Source organism: Astyanax mexicanus, chromosome 4 (assembly GCF_023375975.1).
Source record: "Astyanax mexicanus isolate ESR-SI-001 chromosome 4, AstMex3_surface, whole genome shotgun sequence".
NCBI lineage: Eukaryota > Metazoa > Chordata > Actinopteri > Characiformes > Acestrorhamphidae > Astyanax > Astyanax mexicanus.
In genome coordinates, this window is record NC_064411.1 from 23,897,456 (window position 1) to 23,914,936 (window position 17,481).

General features: G+C 39.2%; 5 protein-coding genes across 9 annotated transcripts in view; 2 read left to right on the forward strand and 3 right to left on the reverse strand.

Moving 5' to 3' along the window:
- Nucleotides 1-17,481, forward strand: part of LOC125801365 (zinc finger protein 239-like) — a 362,996-nt gene that overhangs the window by 206,070 nt on the left and 139,445 nt on the right. The window lies entirely within an intron of this gene.
- The window catches only part of LOC111188530 (zinc finger protein 239-like), a 214,745-nt gene that overhangs the window by 114,149 nt on the left and 83,115 nt on the right, over nucleotides 1-17,481 (reverse strand). The window contains exon 1 of one of the 4 annotated variants that reach the window (XM_049478044.1): nucleotides 11,679-11,713. The exons of 2 other annotated variants lie outside the window; for them this stretch is intronic. The gene's annotated coding sequence lies outside the window, so the exon portion shown is untranslated. Of the gene's footprint in view, nucleotides 1-11,678; nucleotides 11,714-17,481 lie in introns of those variants that run through there. One more of the 4 variants, XM_049478046.1, reaches the window with a different exon arrangement.
- Nucleotides 1-17,481, forward strand: part of LOC125801250 (zinc finger protein 271-like) — a 140,506-nt gene that overhangs the window by 59,878 nt on the left and 63,147 nt on the right. The window lies entirely within an intron of this gene.
- The window catches only part of LOC125801263 (gastrula zinc finger protein XlCGF26.1-like), a 114,495-nt gene that overhangs the window by 13,903 nt on the left and 83,111 nt on the right, over nucleotides 1-17,481 (reverse strand). Inside the window, exon 1 of one of the 2 annotated variants that reach the window (XM_049477702.1) lies at nucleotides 11,679-11,713. The exons of the other annotated variant lie outside the window; for it this stretch is intronic. The gene's annotated coding sequence lies outside the window, so the exon portion shown is untranslated. Of the gene's footprint in view, nucleotides 1-11,678; nucleotides 11,714-17,481 lie in introns of those variants that run through there. 2 annotated transcript variants of the gene reach the window in all.
- LOC125801502 (gastrula zinc finger protein XlCGF49.1-like) lies at nucleotides 8,439-11,715 on the reverse strand. The gene is made up of 2 exons (XM_049478293.1): nucleotides 11,679-11,715; nucleotides 8,439-9,998 (listed from the first exon to the last, which is right to left on the reverse strand). The coding sequence occupies exon 2, from the start codon at nucleotides 9,865-9,867 to the stop codon at nucleotides 9,136-9,138; it is 732 nt and encodes a 243-aa protein (XP_049334250.1). The 5' UTR covers nucleotides 9,868-9,998; nucleotides 11,679-11,715; the 3' UTR covers nucleotides 8,439-9,135.

The window sequence follows — 17,481 nt, forward strand, 5'->3', positions numbered from 1 at the left end:
ATGGTACATGCAAAAGGCATCTATATGACTTAAGTGCTTACTCAAAAGCATGGGGTGTGGCAAATGATTTTGGGTTCATGTGGAAGCAGCGTAATTTCCTGACAAGTTCAGGAACAAAGATCAAACACCATGAGCTGATTAATAACTTGCTTTCTGCTCTTTTGCTTCCCTCACAGATCGCAGTAATAAAGTGTGCCGCACACACATCCACAGGAGATCCAGTGAGCAAGGCAAATGCCTTTGCAGACAGCGTTGCTAAGCACACAGCTCACACCGCACACATCACAGCTGCACAAATTTCTACACCAGAGCAGGAGAAACCTGCTCACCTGCAACACCATCAGAGAAAACATTGTGGGCTAAAACTGATTGTTACAAAGACAATGGTGTTTGGAGACAGAAATCCACCAATAGGCCACTCCTACCCAAACAATATGCTAAGGTTTTGATTAAAATTGTCCATGGGAGGAGTCACATGGCCAATGGAGGGATAGTAGAGCAGATTTCCAGGTATTGGTATGCACCTGGACTCTATACACTTGCCCAAAATTTTTGTTCTTCATGTCTCATCTGTGCTCAGCACACACACAGACATGCTGCACCACTCACACAGCAGCCAGCAGGTCACCCACCTGCCACAGAACCATTTCAACACTGGCAGATAGACTTTGTAGAACTAACCCCAGCAGAAGGGAAAAAGTTTCTCCTGGTCTGTGTTTGCATGTTCAGTAAATGGATTGAAGCTTTCCCAACAGGTAGACAGGATGGAGAAGAAGTGGCTAAAGCATTTCTCAGAGAATTAATCCCTAGATTTGGTCTGCCAAAATCTCGAGCAACAATGGCACACCATTCGTACACACAGGGCTCAAAAGTTTGACCAAATATTTGGGTATTGACATGCACAAGCATTGTAGTTACCAACCCACCTCAGCAGGGCAGTAGAGAGAGCAAATGGCACCATCAAAAACGGATTGGCAAAAATTACACAGCAAACAGGTCTAAATTGGGTCAAATGTCTCCCTCTGGTCCTGTGGCAAAGCAGAACCAGGGTGCAACCAAAAACAAGCCTAAGGCAGACCTCCCAATGTAGGAGTGGGACCCCCCCCCACTAGAGGATCAACTGTTAGACCACACTCTTGTTGAATACTGTATCTCATTGCATGATTCTCTTTTGTCTGCATCTCGACTGGTAAAAGCTGTGCTACCTCAACCAGCTGACCAACCCTTCCATAACCACAAGCCAGGAGACTGGGTGCTGATCAAGGACCTGCAGAGACGAAGGTGGAACCAGCAAAGGTGGACTGGACCTAATCTTGTGCTCCTGACGACCCACACGGCGCTGAAGGTTGAAGGACGCAGAACCTGGGTTCATCACACACACTGCAAGAAGGCCCCCACCAAACCTGAAGAAGAAGCAGCTCTGGTTGGTCAGTGAGTGGGTGTCACGGCTGGTGGGACGAGTGGGATTGGGCGTGCCTGCACTCTGAGCACTAAGGTGTCTACATAGGCTAGGGGCACCCACACTGATAAACCAGTATCACCATGCTGTGGCTGTTGATGGTGGTGACCCTCCTACCTGGGTCCCATCAGTCCCCTCAGGACCGAGTGGAACAACAGTGTTATGGAAACAAAGCATGCATGGCCGCAGTAGCAGCAGCTGACGAGGTGTCTCCCAACAAAGAATGTGTGGTCTGCCATAAGTTTGCTGTCCCCTGGATACCAACTCCTTTACACAATGTGACTGCTGCTGCATTGGTGAAGGATCCGGCAGACTGCACTCTGGACAGGCAGATGGCATTCATGCTAAATGTATCAGCCCATTTTGCAGCCACGAAACAGAGCCCCCCATTTGATGGAAATGTAACTGCTATGTTTCAGATGATGCCCCGATGTGACATGACCCACCCCGGACCAAGATATGAGCCAAAATTTGTAAACATGTCGTTCACCACGGTGCCCCCTCTCAATGCATCCACCTGCATGTGTTCACCTGGAATAAGAGGAGGGCCTCGTTTAGGGTACACTGACCGTAAAGTTAACATCACCTTCTATGATAGCTTATGCTTGAACTGTTCAACATCGGAGGCACTCACACCGTGAGCAATGTGTATGAAATTGCATGAGTTGATTTTTTAGAATCAAAAGGGAGGAGTGACGTGGGAAATTTTATTATCACCATTTTGTTACCATTATAACCACCTTGTTATGACAAATGTAATCAATTTATTCATGTTCATTCACTAGATGTGACCATTTAGGATTATTCATTTCACTAGATGTTATATAATTTGTATACATGTTTCGTTTTATTAGATGTGCTTATTCACACTTATTATTCACAGTGGTAATTCACTCATATTAGTTCATTTTGCAAACTTGCTCTTGAGTTAGTGTGACACTTTGTATATGTGCTGGCTAGCAGAGAAACCTTGTCTGATAACAATTTTGTGTGAGAAGAGGTTATGCTGACATTAGACTCTGTCTGAGAACAGAAGGGAGTTTTTTGAAGGATGCAGGTGCAGGCGGAAGCCCTATGCCCATGTATGGTTTATGTTTTCATAATAAGGCAGAGTGAGAATGGATAACACTCTCTGAGGAACCGTTGGTCTCTCAGAGCGTGATGCTTTCATGACTGATTGTACTCTCAATATTATGCTTTAATAAAACGTATTACTCATTTGACACGACTCAGAACTTAATATTTTTCTTCATTAATCGTCACAGGTGTTTCCACCACAAGTGCTACAGTGAGTTTGGAGCTGTAATTTTACTTCTTTAAATAGTTCAATAATCAAGGACATCCTTCCTAGTGTGCCTTTAAATAAAGATACTCAGGGAAATAGAAAACGAGTATCTTCTCAAGACCAACTTTGAGTCCTAAGAAAGTTCTCAGCTTCTAGTGAGACCAGAACAGAATCAAGACTGTCTGAACAGTGAGCGGTCCTTATAAAGGCACTAAGCAGGTGTCCGCTTGATTATTGCGAGTGGCAAAAGGTGGCCTCCCTCTAGTGGCTGGAGGACCACCAGGTACAGCACAGAAGCTTTTATGGTAATATGAAGATGTCCCAGTAGTTTTGTCAATGTAGTGTAACTGATTGATTTAGACCGTTCTCTTCAGTTAATTGACCTGCTTTTATTTTATTATTCAATGGCATTTTTCTTTCTTTTTTTTTTCAGAAATTAAAATATTCTCCTGAAATTCATCACCAAAAACCAGGATATTTAACTAAGAGCAATGTTAAACTGCTGAAAGAGGTAAAGCAGAAGCCGTCCTGAAGAATCTCCAGAACACACAGAAATTTTTGCATTTGACAGACAAATTAAGCCAAGTCCCGACATGAAGAAACATCAGCACTCTGTCAAGAGTTTAACTAAACAGAGTGATCTCAAAAAACACAAGCGCATTCACACAGGACAGAAACCGTATCACTGTTCAGACTGTAGAAAGAGTTTTAGACAACAGAGTCATCTCAAACTGCACCAGCAAATTCACACAGGAGAGAAACCGTATCACTGCTCAGACTGTGGGAAGAGTTTTAATCTACAGAGTACTCTCAAAATACACCAGCGCATTCACACAGGAGTAAAACCATATTACTGCTTAGAGTGTGAGAAGTGTTTTTCTACAGCGAGTCATCTCAAAAATCACCAGCGCATTCACTCAGGAGAGGAACCTTATCACTGCTCAGACTGTGGGAAGAGTTTTAATCATCAAAGTAATCTCAAAAAACACCAGCGCATTCACACAGGAGAGAAAACTATCCCAAATCTTTTCCACTGCAATTAAAAGTGTAAATCCTAAATCTTTCGGACAGAACACCTTATCCTACACAAAATGGATTTGTTTAAATATGACAGTTCTGTCAAACAAATGCGACATTTAACCTGCAGAACACAATATGAATAGTAAGCCTAAGAGTCAATTTGAGATGAATTTGGATTCAGATAGATCAGGTTGAAGCTCTGAATGGAACCAGATTAAACAACGCAATTAAAAAAAATACCTTATTTTCTAATGTAAGATCAAAATGGTCCCACACAGCAGAAAACTTTTTCTTTTTCCTTGAGGCTGTTCCATAGTTTTGGATGAAAAAGATGATGAACCGCTAAAATGCAGTGGCAAATGGCAAATGCATCCCAACAGATGTGCTTCCTTATAAACACAGTTTGGCGCATTAGTGTCCTTTCGAAACAGTTCCAGTATCGGCCATGTGACTTGGTGAAAGAGATGCGCACACCGACACGGGGTTTGTTCTAGGAGCTCGGCGCATGTGCCGACGCATCGCTGTTGCCGAACCCATCACTACTTATTAGATATCGATGTTGCTTAAGGTTTTAAATCTCCAAAGTTACGAAGAATATCCAAATCATTTAGTTCCTTATTTTTTTTTATCCAGTACCAAATATTATCTTTGTACTGCTTCACCTCTATATTTACTCATCTGTGCATTTAAAATTAAAGGCTTTTATATTGCATATCTGCAACATATAGTTGACATGAAACCTATAGGCCTAAGATTGTCTTACGTTATTATTTGTTAAATACTCAAAGTCGCCCAAACGAGAAATCCAGTGTAAAATGGATTTGGGTTGAAGTGAGACATAATAGTCAATTTCAGATTGAAATTTAGAAGGAAATTGATTTTTTTGTAATGGTTCAGGCTTAAAATGGTTAAATAAACATTTACTTCCAATGGTAGAGTAGCATGTGTGTTTAACTTGTATTCCTATGTTTATAAAGTTTTTTTTATTGTGTATGCTTATGGGTTATGTTTGTTTTGTTTTTTTCCTGCTTTAATGACTATTATTATTGGTAGCTAGCTCGCTAAATGTACAAATGCAGCATTAGCTGTTTTACTGACCACTAATATTGGTAGCTAGCCTAGCCATAGGTTTAGAGCACAGCATTAGGATTCAAGGAGATTTTATTGTCATTTGCATCACATGTGGTACATGAGGTGGAACGAAATTGTGATCTCACGATCCAGTTTACACCCAAGAGCTGTTGTTAAAATAGATGTATAGATAAAATAAGATAACAAAATAAAATAAAGTATACAAAATAGATAAAGATAAATACCCCAAAAAAAATAAATATAGAGAGTAGACAGGTAGCAGCAACATGAAGTCCAGAGAGCAAGTTTGCTATAGCAGCATGATAATGAAATTAGAGCAGTAAAAGATAAAGTGTCTCAGTGCAGTTTAAAGTGACAGTGTTTGCAAACAGTAATTTGTCCTTGTGTGTCAGTGCAGTATGTTGTTTAGGTGGAGTTTAAGAACCTTACAGCTCAGGTGCACAGCCAAGTACCTGTATCAGTCGACCACTTCCACCGCAGATCCTCCAATGTGCAGGGGGAGGTGGGCATTCTGAAGTCCACAATCATCTCCTTCGTCTTCTTTACATTGATGCAGAGGTTGTTTTCTCTGCACCAACCCTCTAGGTATTCCACCGCCTGCCTGTAGCTGGACTCATCTCTGTTCGTGATGCATCCAACAACTGCTGTGTCATCGCCTAACTTCACAATATGACAGCCTGGATGGAGAGGTAAAGCAGTCATACGTGAGCAGTGTGAACAGGAGGGGGCCCAGTTGCACAGGGTCATCAGGGTCTGAGGAATCATTGTGTTGAAAGCAGATGAGAAGTCCACAAAGAGCATACGGACATAGGCATCCTTCTGCTCCAGGTGGATGAGGACAGTGTGGACCACGGAGGAAATGGCATCCTCTGTGGATCGAATCTTCCTGTATGCATACTGGTGTGGATCCACAGTGATGTTGATGGCTTTGATGGGGATCTGAACCAGTCTTTCAAAGCACTTTGTGACTATTAGAGGGAGGGCTACTGGCTGGTAGTCCCATCTGGTTTAATCTGGTAGACCCATCACTGTGGAGCTCTTGGGGACTGGGATGATGGTGGCAGTCTTCAGGCAAGTGGGGACAGCTGCCTCGATAAAGGAAGCGTTGAAAATGTATGCCAGGACATCCGAGAGCTCGTCTGCTCAATCTCTTAGCACCTGTCCAGGAATGTTGTCCGGGCCAGCAGCTTTCTGGGGTGTTGGTCCTCCTCAGCGTCCTCCTTACATCTGCTGGTGTCACGCTGAGAGGCTCCTCTCCTGGTGAGTGTGGGAGTCTAGTTCTGGGGGGGGGGGGGGGGGGGGGGGGGGGTGTCAGGATTCTCAAAACGGGCAAAGAACTTGTTGAGAGCCTCAGGCAGGGATGGGTCTTTGGAGCTTTTTGCAGTGTTGGATCTGTAGTCCGTGATGCTCTTGATGACCCTCCACATGCTCTGTGGATCCTGGGAGGAAAGGGGTCCCTGAATTTTCTGAGCATATGCAGCTTTTGCCCTGCTGACTGCAGTGCAAAAGCTGTGACATCCTCCTCACACTTGCTGATGTACCTGAGAACAGCAGATGTGTATTCATCCAGATCCTGCTCCCCCTCACACTCACATAGCATCCCTGAAGACCTGCCAGTCTGTGCAGCCAAAGCTGTCCTGCAGCACAGCATCACCGTCACTGGGCCACACAGTAATGGTCTTCTGTGTGGGTTTGGAGCGTCACAGCGGGGGATGGTATGCGGAGAACAGCATGATAGAGATGTGGTCGAAGAGCCCGAGGTGGGGGAAGGCTCTGTACGTGTCCCTCGCGTTGGTGTAAACATGGTCCAGCACGTTACTACCTCGTGTTGGGATGTTCACGTGTTGGTAAAACCTCGGCAGCGTGATCTTCAGTTCTACGTGGTTAAAATTTCCCGCTACCACGTAGAACGCGTCCGGATGCTTGTTCTGAAGCTAGCTGGTGTTGTCATAAAGCTCCTTCAGCGCATTGTTAGGATTGGCATCTGGTGCTATGTAAACCGCAAACACCGCCGAAAAAAATACATTTGGTCAGTAAAATAGCAAATGCTGTGTTTGGATATTTAGCTAGGCTAGCTACCAATAATAATGGTCAATAACTTAAATGTAGAATTTGGTAATTAAGTGTAGTTGGTGAATGACTATGCTACTTCTTCAAAAACAACTACCGTATTTTTCGGACTATAAGGCGCACTTAAAAACTTTTAATTTTCACAAAAATTGACAGTGCGTCTTATAATACGGTGCGCCTTTTGTATGGATTTTACCCGTCAGGTTGTAAGGAGCAGTAAACACACACTCGGTGCAGCGTTATAGAGAGTTTCAGTGCTATACAGAGTCCAGAGCCGTGCAGCTCCGAGGCTGGAGCAGCAATAGCATTAGCTAGCATATTCACTGTTCAGAGATCAGTATTATCTAAATTATCTAAAGTAAACACACACTCCGTGCAGAGCCGTGCAGCTCCGTGGCTGGAGCAGCAATAGCATTAGCTAGATGCTAACCGCTAAGCTAGCTAGCTTTTTCACTGTTCAGAGATCAGTATTATCTAAATTTAGTACTTTTAATACTGCTGGAGCAGTATTATTAGAGTTAGATGCTAATCGCTAAGCGTTCACCGTTCAGAGGTGAGTTATCGGCCTGTAAGTCTGTGCTGCTTTGCCTGGCTAGCATTAGCTAGATGCTAAGCGCTAACTCTCTCAGAGGTGAGTTTTATCAGCCTGTAATCTGCTTGTTTACCATGTTAAAACAAGCTACGGGGGACGAATCGCTAGCTAATATCTCACTGTCTTACCAGAACACGCAGGATTACTCAGTGTAACGCTGTCGTTTAAGTTTGGGTTAACTTTACAAGTTTAGGGGACTAGCTAGCGTGCTAGCGGATAGCTATGCTAACGCTGGTGCAGCAAGCCTTAGTGGAAATCTGGAAATCTAAGCTTACTGTAAATAAACTGAAGCACTTTACTCACCCAAATAAACAGTTTTCAGGAGAGGAATCTGTGTAGATTAATATCCAGCACTCGTTTGACTTTGAAAGAGCTAGATTTGTATACTGAGATGCTCCACCGGCAAGACACCCCCCCCTTGGGGGAAGGGAAACATGGCGCCACCCCTGTTCACTTTGATATAGGCACCCTTTCTAGTGTCACTTAACGCGCCTTATAATGCGATGCGCCCTATGTATGGAAAAATACCAGAAAATAGGCGTTCTTTGATAGTGCGTCTTATAATACGGTGCGCCTTATAGTCCGAAAAATACGGTACTTCAAAAAACAAAACACAACCCATAAGGTTTCACAATAATAATAAAAAAAACTTTATAAACATATGAATACAAGTTAAATACGTTACTCTACCTTTGGAAGTTATTGTATATTTAAAGTGGGAAACATAAAAAAATATATATTTCTTTCGGAATTTCAATCTAAAATGGACTGATGTTTCACTTCAACACAAAAATCCATTTCACACTGGATTTCTCCATTGGGTGCCTTTGAGTATTTAACAAACAATAACATAAGACAATCTCAGACCTATAGGTTTCATGTGAAACATATGTTGAGAAAACACAATGAGATTACAGATCTGCAATAGAAAATCCTTTTATTAAAACACACAGATGAGTAAATATATACAGGTGAAGCAATACAAAGATAATAGTTTGTAGAGGATAAAAACAATTAAGAAACTACATGATTTGGATATTCTTAGTAAATTTGGAGATAAAAAAAAGCATTTTATTTAACCTCTGGAAAGTTTGTTGATCTCTCTGCAGGATCTGGATGCTCCTCCGGTCCACACGGCAGTACCCGGGACAGTGTCGTCTCTCTGTGGCTCTGGGTCTCACTTTTGGGAGCACTCTCTCTCCTCAGGTGCTGTTTTCCACTTCTTCTTTGGATGGATGGGCCTAGCGATTAATAGCATTAAGCTAAGCTATGCTAAGCTTGGGGAACTGAGGATGGTTTCCACAGAGTGAAAACAGAGGTACTAGAAATTAATAGAAATAATAAAATCTGCATGAACTAGAAAAGAGAATAAATGCATTCAAAACCTTCTAAGCAAAAGCGCTGAAGGTTTGATCCTAAACGTTTAGTTGCAAGCTAAGAATCCTAATCTACTCCTAACAACTATGACATCTAAATTTTAAAGACTAAGTTATGCTTATCTAACATCTAGAGCAAATACTGGCAGTTGTTAAATTCAGTATGTTTGTTTCTGGTGGAACGTGTCCCAAGTGACAAAGTGAAACATTTGTGTAGGATAATGTGTTCTCTCCGAAAGATTTACGTTTTGCACTTTTTGCCGTGGAACAGATTTGGGATAGTTTTCTTTCCTGTGTGAATGCGCTGGTGTATTTTGAGAGTACTCTGCTTAGTAAATCTCTTTCCACAGTCTGTGCAGTGATACGGTTTCTCTCCTGTGTGAATGCGTAGGTGCAGTTGGAGAGTACTCTGCTGAGTAAAACTCTTCCCACAGTCTGAGCAGTAATACGGTTTCTCTCCTGTGTGAATGCGCTGGTGTATTTTGAGATTATACAGTTGATTAAAACTCTTCCCACAGTCTGAGCAGTAATACGGTTTCTCTCCTGTGTGAATGCGCTGGTGTTTTTTGAAAGCACTCTGTTGATTAAAACTCTTCCCACAGTCTGAACAGTGATACGGTTTCTCTCCTGTGTGAATGCGCTGGTGTCCTTTGAGATTACTCTGTGTAGTAAAACTCTTCCCACAGTCTGAGCAGGAATACGGTTTCTCTCCTGTGTGAATGCGCTGGTGCAGTTTGAGATGTCTCTTTGTAGTAAAACTTTTCCCACAGTCTGAGCAGGAATACGGTTTCTCTCCTGTGTGAATGCGCTGGTGTATTTTGAGATCACCCTGTTGTTTAAAACTCTTCCCACAGTCTGAGCAGTGATACGGTTTCTCTCCTGTGTGAATACGCTGGTGATTTTTGAGATCACTCTGTTTAGTAAAACTCTTGACAGAGTGCTGATGTTTCTCCATGTCGGGACTTGGCTTCATTTGTCTGTTAGATGTATTGAATGATTTCTGTGTGTTCTGGAGATTCTTCAGGATGGCTTCTGCTCCACCTCTTTCAGCAGTTTAACATTGCTCTTAGTTAAATATAAATTTCAGGCGGATATTTTTAATTTCTGTAAAACACAAAGAAAAATAAACTGAAAAAGCAGGTCAATAAACTGTAGAGATCTACCTGAATCAGTTACATTATATAGACAAAACTACTGGGATCTCATTATCAAAAAAGCTTTTGTACTTTTATCTCATTCTAAGTCAGTGATGTTACCCGTTAATCTGAAGCTTTGAGGCGTGTGCTAAAAAAACAACAAGCATTGGTTCGAATCAATGAGCCGATGTTTGATACATTCTACATTGATCGCGTGACCAACGATGTCCAAAGCTTTTTCCTTTACACCAATTTATAAAAGATTCCTGATTTTTTTGAAAAACTCCTGATAGCAGTTCATTATTTTCCACCACATTAGCTTCAGACTAACAGTGATATGCACTCCTGAATTCAATATGTGTTTTTTTTGCTCTCCCAAGCAAACCCGGGTGCTTGTTAATTATTGTATTATAATAAATGTTATTTTATACAATATACAGTATCAGTGGAGACTTATTTCATGCATCTACATACCATCACAGCTCCAGAAATTACGTTTTAATTAGTTCAATCATAAAAGATATGTTTGTATCTTTAAAATAAAATATAAAAAGAAACGCAAATAGATGGATGTCGGACAATGCAGTATCTATTCATGTCTGAAATGTCCACATTCTCACTTAGGAAGAAGTAAAAAAGTTTTGTATCCAAATTAAAAGAATAAAATATATCCTAGCTTGGTGAAGGTATTAAAAACGTTGGTAACATTAGCCAGCTAGATAACATTAGCTACTTGGTTAAAAAAGCACTGGGAACATTGGCTAGATAGAGAACATTAGATACTGGTTAAAAAAGCAGTGACAACTTTAGCTAGCTGGGAAATGTTAACTGCCGGTTAAAAACGCTGGTAACATTAGCTAGCTGGCTAACATAAGTATTTTGGTCCCCTATTCTGGGCCAGTTCTGCCTATTAAATAGTTCTCTTTTTCTCTTTGCCAGACGCGTTAAGGAAACACATCAGCTCCCACTGTAGATGAACACTTAAACACTATTCCCACATTAAAAAATCACATCATATATCATTTTACTATTGCTTACACTTTTGTAAATCTGTGGATAAAAAAACAGTGTGGAGCAAGCACAGCATGAACGATATAGAAAAATATTGAATAGCAAGAGCAGTTTTGTTAAAAGAATACAGCTACTTATATTAATTTTGAAGGTAAGTTAATGTTTTAGCCACCTTTGGCTAATCTAGCCAATGCTATCTAGATAGCTACCTAAGCTAGCAGGCAATTCCAAACAATAAAATACTATTAGGAGCCTTAATGTCTTAAACACATTACACTTGTGATAAGTTGTTGTTATATAGACTAAATGGTAGGATAATGTACAAGCTGTCTGTAATGGTTAATCATTTCCTTTATAATTAAGTTTAGCTGTTAGGTGTGGTATTGGTAACAACACTGTGTCATTTTACAAGCTAATGTCGCTAATGCTAATGCTCCTGCCTCAATGCTGAAAAAAATCTGTAAATCTAAGTTTACTGTAAATAAACAGCTTTACACCCAAATAAACAGTTTTCAGAGAGAAATCTGTGTACATCTCTTATTTGCCTTTGAAAAAAAGAAAGAAAGAAAAAACAGAGAGAAAGAGAGAAAAAGAGAGAAAAAGAGAGAGAGAGAGAGAGAGAGAGAGAGAGAATTACCTTCTGTAGTTCAGCTGATCCTGCTCTTACTCCGGAGCTCCAGCTACAGACCCCGGAAGCTCAGCCTCATCCGGGTTATGTGGAGCCCCGCCCCCTCCCCCGCTATATCACGTTATACCCCATCACCGCTAGAGGGAGCCCGCGAGGGAGTCCTCAATGCATGGAGCTGAATGGAGCTAAACAGCTAAAACTCTAATTTAAAACACTGTATAACTACTTCTCTGGAGTTTTCCTTTAATTTTACAAAGTAGAAGAAAGTATTTCACTAAAATAGCAAAGAAAACGTACCCCAATATTTCCATTTTCTAAAACTAATGTTTTTATTCAGTAGGTTTACTAGCATTACTGCTACTGATGCTGGAGTTACACACAGAGCTCGTTTAAAAGGATTAAAACTGCAGTTTAAAAGCTTTAATAATTATCTCTGCGGTGATGAAACAGTTATAGTTCTGATTTGAGGAAATAAGTACATTTTTACTCTATAAAGTATCAAACATTTATAAATTATTACTTTGCTAAAAATAATATTTTTTTTAATGTTTGATACTTTTTAGAATAAAAAAATATTTATAAGTTTTTGTACATTCCAAACTCTGTCAAGTGGCTTGAGATTCAGAAGTGAGTTTTTTCTCCAACAAACAGCACTTACTAATTACTATGGAAAGATCAGTGCTGTTGTGACATTGATTCTGGTAGACACTTTTTTAAATCTAAATTTTATTCAAAATATTATGGTTGCATTTTCTTTGCATTTACCTTCTTGATGTCCTGCAGGTTCTTGAAAAGGAGATCGTACTGCAGCAGATCTTGTTTGTTGCTCACCTTGTTTAATGTCTTTCTATTTATGTATTCTGAAATATTTCCATAAATTGAGGTCATTCACAGCTCCTCCCTGTAAAATCGCTCTCTGACATCACAATGGACCATCCTGATTTCTGTATAGAAGGGTACTTCACACTTGTAAAAGCATTTGAAACTTCATATGCAGATATCAGTTTTAATAATAATTATGAAATAAAAAGGATTTGATTAAGAGTTTATTTGTTAATAGGATGGTACCAGCTTGTTCAGATGAGTCCAGTAAGCATTCTCATTCTACTACAAAATATTAGCCAATTTAGACATAATTTTTGTACACATTAAAGGAAGAAGTTTCTGATGTTGAGACTATTTGGGCCAGATTATATCTAGTTCTGTGTAGAAATAAAACAAACACCCCTGGTTGCTTGAGTCACTTAATCCTCCTTTTATGTTTGGGGTCAATTTGACCCTTTTCAGTGTTTAATGCATTTATGTAAGTAGTTAATCTCATTTTATTTACCTCATATTTGGTGATTTTTTTTTTTTCTAATTTAATGGCGACAACTGGGTAAACATAAAATTAATGGGATGTTTTTTTTGTGTCTTGTACACATTTTGTATACATCGGTGTTGTTTGGGGTTAATTTGTCCCCACGCTATTTTAGCTATTTAAAACATAAAAATATCAGAATTTGACCCAGATTTGTGTTGAATGATGTGAAGGTCAATATGACATGCAATTTTATAATCTTAAAAAAAAATGTGTTTCCTAAAATAACATAATTATAACTATAAACCACTGACAGTTCAAGTGACAGGGGGGCGGGGAAAACATAATTCTCATGACAACTTGATATTTCTCATTCTGTGCAGGAATATATTGTTCCTACAAACATATTGATAGTTCATAAAACATAGTGGAAATGCAGAGATATAAAAGGTTTCACAGCAGCTTCTAAACCAGTTCTCTATGTGTTCTGTCTCTCTCTCTTTCTGCTCTCTCTCTCTCTACTGAAAATGACGTTTAAGAAAAGGTTTTCTCTCAGTGAGGATTTCTCACATCTCTTTCACCATGACAGAGACATAGAGGAGAATGTGTCTGAGAAAAAGGAAGACTTTAGAGAGGATCCTGATTATAATGAATCCTCCTCTGATGAGAATGAGCCCTTTACTCTAGATCCTATTTTTGTCTCTCAACCAATAGAAAACAGACTTCCTTCCAAAAGTAAAAAGTTATTATGGTCTGTCTCCCCACTTGAAGAAAATGATAAACTTAGTGCTGCTAATGTAATCAGAATAGTTCCAGGTCTCAGCAGATACGCTGTCAGCCACGTCCAAACATACAATCAGCATTTGAGTTCTTCAGAACACCATCAAGCTAAAAGGATAAACTACTGTAGATGATACGTTTAGAGGGAGGTGTGTGTATAGAGGGATAGTTAGAAAGACTTGGATTTAATCCCACATGTAAGTCTACATTGTGTTGCTCAGTTTGGAGAGAACAAGTCAAAAGGTGAAGAAAGAACAGGTGTTTGGGCTGCAGACAGATCCAGCACGTCTCTAAACACAGTCCATGTCTCCTCCGTGTCCTACGCTTCAATAGCACAGAAACAAGGCAGGACTGATGAGATCTTAATAAACTCAGCAATATGGGATGAATGGAACAAGTAGGATCTTACGAGGCTGAAGTTGGTTTGATATTCGCAGCTCCAGATTCGTTTGGCTCGATATTCGCAGCCTCGTATTCCCCGGCTGAAGTTGGTTTGATATTCGCAGCTGCCGCTTCACTGAACCACCGTGAACTAAAGGGAGCGTTCACAAACACCCGCTGTTTATATTAAACACCTCACAGACCAACACAGGTGATAAAATGAAGAAAAGCAGTACAGCTGTTTATTAAAAATGTAAATATACAATATCGTATTAAATGTAATTTTGTATATTGTAAAATATTTATTTTAATTACTGAATTTATAATTATATATTACAATAAATAATTAAATATATATTTAATAAAATTATATTTTAAAAGCCATTGCGCTCAAAAAATATGAGGCAGATGTTCAAGTGTGATTTTGAAGAACTTTTTCATGTTGGGCCAGACCAAATACACATGATCTGAAGAGTACTAGTCTGCTTCTTTAAGGAAAACCTGGAATTAGCCTGGCCCGAGCTCATTTTATACTTTAAAATTAACTGGCAACGTGGCCTACCGATCCATAATGCACAAAAAAATTGAATATAAAGCTGATGTTCTAGTGTGATTTTGAAGGACTTTTCAATCTTGGGCCAGAACAAATACACATGATCTGAAGAGTACTAGTCTTCTACTTTAAGGAAAACCTGGAATTAGCCTGGCCCAAGCTGATTTTATACTTTAAAATGAACTGGCAACATGGTATAACGAGCCATAATGCACAATTTTTTTATGTAAAGCTGATGTTCTAGTGTGATTTTGAAAGACTTTTTAATCTTGGGCCAGAACAAATACACATGATCTGAAGAGTACTAGTCTTCTTCTTTAAGGAAAACCTGGAATTAGCCTGGCCCGAGCTGATTTTATACTTTAAAATTAACTGGCAACATGGAATAACGATCCATAATGCACAAAAAAATTGAATATAAAGCTGATGTTCTAGTGTGATTTTGAAAGACTTTTTAATCTTGGGCCAGAACAAATACACATGATCTGAAGAGAACTAGTCTGCTACTTTAAGGAAAACCTGGAATTAGCCTGGCCCGAGCTGATTTTATACTTTAAAATGAACTGGCAATATGGAATACCGATCCATAATGCACAAAAAAATTGAATATAAAGCTGATGTTCTAGTGTGATTTTGAAGGACTTTTTAATCTTGGGCCAGACCAAATACACATGATCTGAAGAGTACTAGTCTTCTACCTTAAGGAAAACCTGGAATTAGCCTGGCCCAAGCTGATTTTATACTTTAAAATGAACTGGCAACATGGAATAATGATCCATAATGCACAAAAAAATTGAATATAAAGCTGATGTTCTAGTGTGATTTTGACGGACTTTTTAATCTTGGGCCAGAGGAAAACCTGGAATTAGGCTGGCCCGAGCTGATTTTATACTTTAAAATGAACTGGCAACATGGAATACCGATCCATAAAGCACAATTTTTTTATGTAAAGCTGATGTTCCAGTGTGATTTTGAAGGACTTTTTCATCTTGGGCCAGAACAAATACACATGATCTGAAGAGAACTAGTCTTCTACTTTAAGGAAAACCTGGAATTAGCCTGGCCCAAGCTGATTTTAGACTGCACAATTAATTGGCAACATGGCAGCACAAAAAAAATATTATTTAAAGCTGATATTCCAGTATGATTTTGGACTTTTTTTTTCAGACCAAATACACATGAGATGAAGTGTTCTGGTATTCTCAAAATCAATGCTTTATATTCATTATTTCTGTGCAAAATGGCTTTCATGTCATGTTGCCAGTTAATTTTAAAGTATAAAATCAGCTCGGGCCAGGCTAATTCCAGGTTTTCCTTAAAGAAGAAGACTAGTTCTCTTCAGATCATGTGTATTTGTTCTGGCCCAAGATTAAAAAGTTTTTCAAAATCACACTAGAACATCAGCTTTATATTCAATTTTTTTGTGCATTATTGATCGGTAGGCCATAATGCCAGTTAATTTTAAAGTATAAAATCAGCTTGGGCCAGGCTAATTCCAGGTTTTCCTTAAAGAAGAAGACTAGTACTCTTCAGATCATGTGTATTTGTTCTGGCCCAAGATTAAAAAGTCCTTCAAAATCACACTAGAACATCAGCTTTATATTCAATTTTTTTGTGTATTATGGATCGTTATTCCATGTTTCCAGTTCATTTTAAAGTATAAAATCATCTTGGGCCAGGCTAATTCCAGGTTTTCCTTAAAGAAGAAGACTAGTACTCTTCAGATCATGTGTATTTGTTCTGGCCCAAGATTAAAAAGTCCTTCAAAATCACACTAGAACATCAGCTTTATATTCAATTTTTTTGTGCATTATGGATCGGTATTCCATATTGCCAGTTCATTTTAAATTATAAAATCAGCTCGGGCCAGGCTAATTCCAGGTTTTCCTTAAAGTAGCAGACTAGTTCTCTTCAGATCATGTGTATTTGTTCTGGCCCAAGATTAAAAAGTCCTTCAAAATCACACTAGAACATCAGCTTTATATTCAATTTTTTTGTGCATTATGGATCGGTATTCCATGTTTCCAGTTCATTTTAAAGTATAAAATCATCTTGGGCCAGGCTAATTCCAGGTTTTCCTTAAAGAAGAAGACTAGTACTCTTCAGATCATGTGTATTTGTTCTGGCCCAAGATTAAAAAGTCCTTCAAAATCACACTAGAACATCAGCTTTATATTCAATTTTTTTTGTGCATTATGGATCGGTATTCCATATTGCCAGTTCATTTTAAAGTATAAAATCAGCTCGGGCCAGGCTAATTCCAGGTTTTCCTTAAAGAAGAAGACTAGTTCTCTTCAGATCATGTGTATTTGTTCTGGCCCAAGATTAAAAAGTCTTTCAAAATCACACTAGAACATCAGCTTTATATTCAATTTTTTTGTGCATTATTGATCGGTAGGCCATGTTGCCAGTTAATTTTAAAGTATAAAATCAGCTTGGGCCAGGCTAATTCCAGGTTTTCCTTAAAGTAGAAGACTAGTTCTCTTCAGATCATGTGTATTTGGTCTGGTCCAAGATGAAAAAGTCTTTCAAAATCACACTAGAACATCAGCTTTACATAAAAAAAACTTGTGCATTATGGCTCATTATACCATGTTGCCAGTTCATTTTAAAGTATAAAATCAGCTTGGGCCAGGCTAATTCCAGGTTTTCCTTAAAGAAGAAGACTAGTTCTCTTCAGATCATGTGTATTTGGTCTGGCCCAACATGAAAAAGTTCTTCAAAATCACACTTGAACATCTGCCTCATATTTTTTGAGCACAATGGCTTTTAAAATATAATTTTATTAAATATATATT

Coding starts and splice junctions, on each gene's coding strand:
- LOC125801502 (XM_049478293.1), bottom strand. CDS start 9,867: ATGAAGCCAAGTCCCGACATGGAGAAACATCAGCACTCTGTCAAGAGT.